This window comes from Acyrthosiphon pisum, chromosome A1 (assembly GCF_005508785.2).
Source record: "Acyrthosiphon pisum isolate AL4f chromosome A1, pea_aphid_22Mar2018_4r6ur, whole genome shotgun sequence".
Taxonomy (NCBI): domain Eukaryota; kingdom Metazoa; phylum Arthropoda; class Insecta; order Hemiptera; family Aphididae; genus Acyrthosiphon; species Acyrthosiphon pisum.
In genome coordinates this window covers 21518684-21528383 of record NC_042494.1, presented here as the reverse complement: position 1 = coordinate 21528383, position 9700 = coordinate 21518684, and the positions used below count along the sequence as shown (strand labels likewise).

The window sequence follows — 9700 nt, the reverse complement described above, 5'->3', positions numbered from 1 at the left end:
TCGATTAATTACTTCACGTTTATTTCACATAAGTAATAATTAGTTATACAGAAACAATTCGGTGATGTGTAATACAGTATTTCTTTAATAAATATTATACTCTTGCGAGTGTACGGAGAAAATATTTTAATTCAGGGTTTACATAAATACGGGGGGGAGTGCGAACATTTAACTTACGGTTACAGTTCGTGTTTTGTGGAAGTTGGCTCGGCTCGTGTGGTGTCGTGCATCCACGGACAACGGCGCAGTCATTGGCACGGTAAAATATTATTACCGGCGTGAAAGGCTTAGCAAAGGTGGTCAGCAGTGACTGAGCTCGGACGGCGGTATGCTGATAAATTGACTTGATCTATGCCGGATCGGGTTGGACGCTGGTAGTCTGGCTGGCAACTGTCATACGTCTGTTCAATCGGTAACTGGTGACTCTGCTCTGATGGCGGCACTCAGCGACAGTGGACACGTATTGACTGATAGGGACTCGCTACGCACTGCGATGGTGGTGGAGTATACTTATATGCCGGGCGACAGACTATACAATGTTCGTTCGTGGCGATATTATACTATCGTCCGGCTCATTCAGTCTGGGGGCGAGTTGCTGTTTGAATAGAATAAGCAATTGCGTCCGTTCGTGGCGATATTACTATCGTCCGGCTCGCAATTTGGTTTTTCTCAGCGGGGAGAATGTGTGTGTAGACTGCGGCCAGCGGCCTGTATTTATGACATCCGAGGCTCGCTGGTCCCGTGCACAATATCGTTTGACCAGTAGCGGTTCTGTCGTTAAATTTTTGAGGAGGCAACGATATTGTACCCATCAAGACATGTTAGCGCAAATCTCCCAATTCTCAAAACTCATTTATTTTGTTTAAAAACCATATTTTTTCATTAAAAATCTGTCAGAAGATATTAATTTTCATTATTTCTTATAATTAAAATACCTAACTAGAAATTATTAACTATGTAATTCGGCGCTCATACTCACAATATCTATCACACAGAAAATACAATAATACAATTTAAATCATAGTAATATAGTATGAAAAATAAATATAATATATTATTGCTATTATACCATTGCTATTGATAATAACTTATTAGTGATAACGTGCAATAAAGTGTATAATCTATAATGATTAATAGTGAGCCACTGAGGCGCTGCAAGTCACAGCCTGTGACGTTTGCCAACGGAGGCTACGGTTATGTGCAGTCTCCACAGAGCATCGCGCATGCGCTATTCACATATTTTATGTGCGTCTGTGTGTGTATATTTGTGTACACATGTAACGCATCGATAACGGCGGCGGCAGTTGCCTCATGAGAAAGTTGGTAGCCGCCGTCGATACGAGACGCATGGACGGGCAGCCGTACTATGTAGTAATACAGTATATCAGTATAATATTAATATTATATTTGCCTGTTGCGCACGGGGACTGGCCAGTCTCTTACTTATGGGCATCACGGCCATCATAGTCCCTTTCAATACATAATTTAAATATATATTTTATTTATTTCCCTTTTATAATAGTGTCTATATTTGAAAATATAAACACACAACATTTTATAATTTAAATAATATTAACCACGTATTTTCTCTTATTTTCAAGGGAGGCACTGCCTCCCTTGCCTCCCCGGGAAAACCGCCACTGCGTTTGACATTTCATGTGTTTCTGGGTTACCAGTAGTTGTTTAAGATGTTTGGTAATAGAAATCTTTTTGTACAAGTTGCACTGATTCTGAATATGTGCTTGGTTTTTCGATAGCTTCAACCGTTCACACGGAAAACTCATGTTTTCCGTGGGCGGCGCACCGTTCAGTATTATTGCGCGGCGCTCTGTGATTTAACGTTGTTGTTATGCTCCGTCGGTTGATACATGTTCCGATGCGGCGGTCGATGTTACATGCTGTTAATGATTACAAACAGAGTGCGCTACGTGTGTAGCCACTCCGTTTTGTCTCATTACAACTGATTATTCTTATCTTATTGGTATTATAAAATGTAATAAATAATATTATCAATTTAATTAATATATTTTGTTTCTCCCCAGGGTAACAGAAAAAAACAGTATCAAATTCCACGTAAAGAGCGCACCTCTGAACATACATATCAGATGTCTCGTTGGACACCATTGATCAAAGATTTGATGGAAGACTGTATTGAAGACAAATTGGATGCTAAACATTTTCCCTTTCTCGCAGGGAGAGCAACATCATCCGGATACCATGCACCATCTAGGTGTATATTTAATACTATTATTATTATAGTTTTATTTGTTCCCTGTATTTTAAATTCATTTTGCGATTAGAATAAATACTAATAACTAGGCTTCTTCAACGATATATTTTTGAATATCGATATCGTTTTGAATTGTGCAATATCGAACAAAAAATGTAAACAATTTCAATTTATCGATATATCGATATTCCGATATATTACGGTTATCGATATATTACGATATTGATACCTAAATTTCCTAAAAAAAAGTTAGCGATATCAATATCGAATCAAAATATCGATATCGTTGAAGAAGCCTAGTATTTATATATGGATATTAAATATAAAAAAATAAATAAATAACTTAACTTAGTTAATTGAAAATGTTCATATAACTTTTAACTTAACTGAGTTAAAAATAAAATTAGGATAACTGTTAATTTTAAACTTTTTAAAATGTTTTCCATTAACTTAATTTAACTTAGTTAAAAATTATCATTAACTTACCCACGCTTGCAAAAAATACATTACCTACTTATTACTCACTATAGTCTATATTGTAATGCATTTTGATTTGTTTTTAGTGCACGGTATGGCCACTGGCACAAAGACAGGGGAAAAAGCCATCAACTTCTAAAAAATGTGCCAAGAGTAATAATTTTTGTGATTGGAGGAATCAGTTTTTCTGAGATGAGATGTGCATATGAAGTAACTAGTAATGTAAAAAACTGGGAGGTTATTATAGGTAATTATAGTATTTTTTTCCGTTTATTTTGCTTTTTACTTTAATACTAAATCTTCAACGATATCGGTATTTTGATTCGATTTTGATATCACTAACTGTTCGCGCCAAGTCATTAGCGCATCGCGGTGTGCAATAATGCACGGCGACGACGCCCTGCTCCTACCAGTTCCCTCTTCATCCATACACCTCTCAGTCCGTTAATTGCGAATTATTATTATTGTTTCATTTATTTAATTTCTTTGTGTTGTTTTAATGTGAGTTATCGGTCAGCCCGTTTCCTCATAAATTTATTATATTATCTTTTGTTGTCAACTGTTGTTTACATTCAGCGGCCAACGCCCTTATTATTATTATTATTGTTGTTTTTTTGATATCGTTATTATTGCGCACATGTATATTGTCTTCCCGCTTTTGAAGCGTACATATATATTTTTTATTAAGTCGCATTGTGCGCATCCGCTTTTTACGGTTTTGTTATTGTCAATTATTATATATTTTATCAAGTCGCATTGTGCGATCAGTTAACAATAAACTTGCCAATCAACAAATCGTGAGTAATTATTATTGTATATTCTCAATCCACACTGTCAAACCAACGGCTGTCGTGTATCGGTATTATCGCCTTCCCCGTCACCGTCAAGAGAGTGTCGACGCGGAAGTCCGCCAGCAACGAACGTTGTGTGAGAGGCCGCCCAGGGCGTCCAGATCATCGTCGGTCCAGCTCAAATCACGTTGGTGTCGACAGTGAGTTCCTGCGTAAGTCCGCCAGCAACGAACGTTGTGTGAGAGGCCGCCCAGGTCGTCCAGGTCACCGTCGGTCCCGTCCAACCACGTCAAGACTTCAGTAGTATTAAGATAATTTTAAGCACTGTCCCTTTTTTTTATGAGCTCTGTGGTCATTGCACCAGACGAACCGACCACAGAGACCCCCTCCCCATAATTAGCTTGCACCATCCTAATTCCTTTGGTAGGGATCTCCCGTCCTGATCGTCGTCGCCGTGCGTTGAATTGCCTACCTTGTACACTTTCAGGCGAGGGCACCTATAGTTGCCTACCCACCCAAATAGTCGGCGCTAGTGGTGGCATTGGCCCAAACCAGACTTATTCACTTGTCGGGCGTCCCCCGAGTAGTCCTTCGGGTTGCCCCTACTCAGGGCGCATACATTTTTTGGTCCTTCAGGCCGGATGGCTTAATACAAACCGCGATACATATTATTATTAAACCACAGTCTTCAGTACATGACCAGTTTTTCTCTTCGTTGATATTATTCTGGTTATAACTTTTATAGTACCTACATCTGTAATTCTGTACTGTCACTGAGATAGGGAGTAACTAGATTTTAGTGAAAATTCTATGCTGTAGATCGTCCACGTACTTGTTCTCCACGAGAATTATCTCTCTTTCGTAGTTCTGCACTTGTGTCACATAAATTCTGTTCACAATGACGGACCTTCGGGTTGCCCCTACTCAGGGCGCATACACTAACTTTTTTTCGAAAATTTAGGTATCGATATCTTAATACATCGTATGATACATCGATAACCGTAATATATCGACAGTCGAAATATATCGGATATTCCGGTATTCGGGTTAAATTTTTTTTTTGTAGTACCTACCACAGAATTCTGTCTACCTACTACCTATTCAATTGAGTATTAAGTACTATCAACAATTATGATAGTCGTAGAAATATCGGAATATTGATGTATCGATAAATTGAAATATCGAAACCTACATTTTTTTTTCGATATCGCACAATTCAAAACGATATCGACATTCAAATATATATTGTTGAAGAAGCCTACTAAATTATATTTAATGTGTTTTTTACAGGCGCATCTCACATTCTTACACCAGAAGATTTCATCAACAATTTATCAGCTTTAAGTCAATAAAGCTTGTCCAATTCGTAGTTTTTAAGTATTAAATATTATTTTAAGTATGCCCTTAAAAAGTTAAAATCAATTATTTTGCGATCAAAATTTAAATATCATACATTACAATAATATGGAATTAATAAAAATAATTACACATTGTTCATAGGTGTTTTAACATTTATTATTACAAATAAATAAATTGATTTTATGATTCTGAAAGAATCTTAGGGCCGTTCTTACAATATCCGGTAAAGTGTCAGTTAACTGGACATTGTAAGAACGGCCCTTACTCTAATATTTATAATAATAATTAAAAACCAAATTTCCCAAATAGTTTCTGCAACATATATTTTTAAATGTTAGAAAGAAATTTTACCATTTTTGTTTTATAAGTGTGTATTTGACAGATGGTGTTTGCACAAACATTTTTTGTTTTAATAAACCTTATTTCAAAATAAAATAATTTAATAACTGTATAAAATAAAATGTTATAATACTTATCTCAGATTTTTTTATGAAATTAAATTAACATAACCCCTATATCAATTAAAATCATTAAAAGTAATATTACATGAATATATATTATGTATTATGAAAATAAAAATTATATAAAACAGTGCAGCATCAGATATCCAAGGGACCACAAATTATATCTGCCGTTGAGAATAATCTGAACAAATATATACATAAGTTTTAATAATTTTGTACTCTAATAACATCTTATTATAAGTATTAAATTTTAATTTGTATTCAAAACCAATTAAAAAATCACATTTGTTTTATATATTTTAAGAGCATTGTATTTTTCAATTGTATAACAATTATATCATATCTTTCTCTCTGGACCTAACTGAATAAAACATAATATTATTATTGTTCAAGAAAAAATTAAACCAATATTATATAATAACATTCTTCCAGACTTAAAAATATATAACTGTGTTATAAAGAGTTAATAATATTTACTATAAAATAAATGTTTATAAAAATATTGTTCAATTTTATTTGTTTTTTTTTTTTTGTGTGTGAATGATGCGTTTGTGTATTGTGTATTATTAATATATAGATTTTAAATTTTAATACTAAGCAGTAATTAAATTAGAATATCAATTAGTCAAAACAAAATAATCCATTTTTATTATTATATTATACACTTCAATTAGTTTTATTATTTATAACTTGTTGAAAGTTGTATTGTTGTAGAATTAGTTTTGCAGTAATTATTGAATGCATGCTTGAACACACTATGAATTATATAAGTTAAAATAATCTAATTTAAAATCTTACAAATAAATGATCATTGTATTTTATCTTAATATTGGTATGTTTACTTGGTGATAATTAATGTCGTTATAGCAGATAGCCATTTGTAAAGGAGTGATAACAATATAGTTATATTATTTTGTTATACTATTCATGTTGAAGCATAAACAAACACTGAATATTTAATAAATCAATATTGAGTTAATAGTCCTTTAAACCTGATAGGTTCATTACATTTTAGTGAACTTTAATTTAATCAATTTTTATACAACTATAAATATACATTTCACGTGGGTAATATATTCTCAAACACATCAAAGTACATTGAAATTACTCCTTTGCTGTGACTTAATTTATGTAAATGTTTAATTATCTCTAAGCTATTTTATTATGTTATTGTAAGGTAGTTCAGTAGCCATAATTATTACTTAAATATTTTAGAAATTAATTTGTTTTCAAAAATATAGTACAGTGGATTGACTTAATTGACGCCTCCAAACAACAGACAACATTTATCAACCGAGAGTGTCCGGTATTTAGAGATTTCACTGTATTAGATTTATTAAGTAATGAACATGTATACAGTTTAAAATAACCAGCACCTTGTCTTAATAGAATAATAGGTAATTATTGGAATTTACTCATCACTTATATATTATTAACAGTAGTATTCCATAATTAAGTTAGTATATAGAATAGTTTTGATAGCATTGATGTAATGTAATGTAATTTGTAGTCTTAGAAAAAAAATGTAAGAGGGTGGAAATATGTTAAATGGCCAGGAGCGCTGATAACCTTGCTACAGTTTTGGTTTTTGTGTTTAAATAAAATATGTTAAATTTAAAAAAAAAACTTGGATTACTCATTATCATTGTCATTTGATATGGTTAAAAAAACTTTTTGAATTTTATTAATACCACAATGGTTTTTAACTAACTAGTTTAATTTAATATGTTCCAATTGTAGTTGCTGAAAAAGCTGTAATGTGAGATAATAAAATAAAATATGCTTAGAACAATAATTTATAATCATCATCCTTCCGAAAGTTTTAACTAGGATTTCCTACTAAATCTATTTATAAGGTTCAGCATATTTTCAATAGCTTATTTTTAAATGAAAATTTAATTTTAGAAGGTTTATTAAAAAAAATAAAAAATAGTACCATCATAATATTAATATTACATATAATATAGGTATTGTAAAGATACCTACACCTAAATTTATAATGTATATACTATTTTTGTTCGTGAAATATATAAATTATTTTATACTTTTGAATGTGGAGATCTCGTTCAATAAAATTGCCAAGTTTATGAAGACAATAATTTAAAAAAATTCTATAACTAAAATGAATATACCTGTTAGGATTATTGATTGTTTAAATATTATGATAAATTCAATATAACAGTTCTTAAATGATTAATATAACAAAAATAGTTTAATAGCTTGTTATCCTTTGCCATTAATTATAGAAATTGTTAAACAAAATATGTAAACCAGTGGCGTATTTAATGTGGGGAAGATCAATGGGATGAACCCTCTTCCCATAGACTGTATATAATAAGCAAAAGTTTTCGGAGTCCAAATTTTAGGCCTCTAAATTTAAAGGTGGGGTTACTGGATAATATCATATCCCCTCAAGACAAAAACCTAAATATGCCACTGTTGTAAGCCAAACCTACCAATTAGTACTTTTACATAATTTATTTCATAGTTAACAAATTGCATTAATCAAATGAATAAATAGAATCTATACCTACTCTTTACTTTTAAGCTACACATTGTTTAACACCAACCATTATTAACATAGTTAAAGTACAATAGGTAAAATATATAATTACATGATAATAAGAAAAACTTAATGAACAGTAAAATGTTTTGAGTATTCGTGAAATAACGATAAATACCTTGCTGGCTGTTGATATAAATTATTATAATTTTGTAATAGTTTGTTATAATAATATTATGATCAAAATAAATAGTGTAAACTCTAATAAAACAAACAATTTATTATAAAATATATATACCTAGTAATAGTAATAAAATAAACAGAGTCAACTCTAATGAAATTAAAATAAAATAAACATAAAGTATAAAATTAATCTTAAAAAGACTATATTATTTGTATTTAAAACCGTTACATTGTAATTCATGGACATACTAAAAAAATTTTAATTACCTATTAAGAAAATCCCATTTTTTTTAGTTCTTTCTTCAGTGCTGATTTTTTCTTTTTGTGATTAGATAGTGCTGTTTTAGTAATTGCTTCCTTTTTCTTATTAAACATGCGTATTATCACAGTCTTTTGAATATCTAAGAAATCATTTACTGTAAAGTCTGATTCCTTCTTACCTATTTCAACAAATTTACATGGCGGTTTGGATGACAAGTTTCGGTTCCTGTGTTCTTCCCAAGGCTGGTCAGTTGGCTCCCAACCATCCAATTCGATGAAGCATGAAAAGCATCTTACCGTATCGGGTGTATCTTGGTTTGGGCAATAAAAACCTGCTTCGGCCATTTCCTTTGCACTAGGTTTATTCATTGTCCAATTTTGTAGCGAATTAAGCCTATTCATCTCCCAAATATAACAAATTGGTTCTGATTCAAGACCTTGGTTGTTGACATGATTCATGATTAAATTATTTATATTATCCATGATGAGAAAACAGTAAAAATGTATAGTACAATATTAATGAATGTTGAGTCTTGAGTTAAGATAAAGTGTCACAAATATTATAAATATTAGATTTAATACGAAATAAATAATAGGTAATACATCTGTTGGGCGTTGGCTTTTACAATTAAATATTTAAATCCAAGATAAAATAATTTAGTAGTTACCTATAGTGTTTTTATAGTAGGTACCCACCTGATTACCTATATCATTTATTTTATCATGATTACATTTTTAAATCATACCTAATAATTACGAACAACATTTATTTTTGGGAGGGGGATTAGTATTAAACTCACGTAAACTCATCGTGTTAATTGCCTGGGTACTAATTTATTAATTTTTGATAATGATAGGTAGGTACAACAATATTATTGTAAAATATATATTATACCTACATGTGGAGGTACACCTATGATATTATGCAGTGTTTGGAAGTAACGAGTTCCAAAAGGAACGGATTCGCTGGAACGAGTTTCTATTATAAAAAAAGAACGAGAAAATGAACTAGGTACTTAGGTAGTTCTTCTTTTTAAGGAAAAACAACAAAATTGTTCGTTCCTTTCTAATTCCAATAATTTACACAGATAAGTATATAAAAATTGAGATTAAGATATATTTTTTTTAATGTGTATAATGTATAGATATTGCTGTGTGATCGTTATCGAGTATCGAAGTTAAGACAATCGACATTATACGCGTTAGCCAAAAATTTAACTTTGAAGAAAATCTCAAAATATATAATATAATATTACATATAAACATATAAAATATGTAGATACTACCTACTATTATAATATACCTATCTACCTGTAGTTAGATGTTATAATTACAAATTAAAGAAGTATGTATGATATGAAAAAAAAAAACATTAATGATTAAATAAGAATTTTTATTTTATTTAGAACTAAAAAAGGAACTCGTTCATTTT

The 9700-nt window shown here is 31.1% G+C and overlaps 2 protein-coding genes across 2 annotated transcripts in view; one reads left to right on the top strand and one right to left on the bottom strand.

The window, feature by feature from the left end:
• The window catches only part of LOC100168216 (protein ROP-like), an 18925-nt gene extending 13965 nt beyond the window's left edge, over positions 1 to 4960 (top strand). The window contains exons 5-7 of the mRNA XM_001945896.4: positions 2043 to 2230; positions 2794 to 2954; positions 4789 to 4960. Coding sequence (XP_001945931.2) covers positions 2043 to 2230; positions 2794 to 2954; positions 4789 to 4850 — 411 coding nt within the window. The 3' untranslated portion in view covers positions 4851 to 4960. The remainder of the gene's footprint in view (positions 1 to 2042; positions 2231 to 2793; positions 2955 to 4788) is intronic.
• Positions 4961 to 8154: 3194 nt separating this feature from the next.
• On the bottom strand, positions 8155 to 8896 carry LOC100569400 (baculoviral IAP repeat-containing protein 5-like). The gene has a single exon (XM_003246551.3). It carries the CDS (start codon positions 8749 to 8751, stop codon positions 8278 to 8280), a length of 474 nt encoding a protein of 157 aa, XP_003246599.3. The 5' UTR covers positions 8752 to 8896; the 3' UTR covers positions 8155 to 8277.
• Between the last annotated feature and the right edge of the window lie 804 nt (positions 8897 to 9700).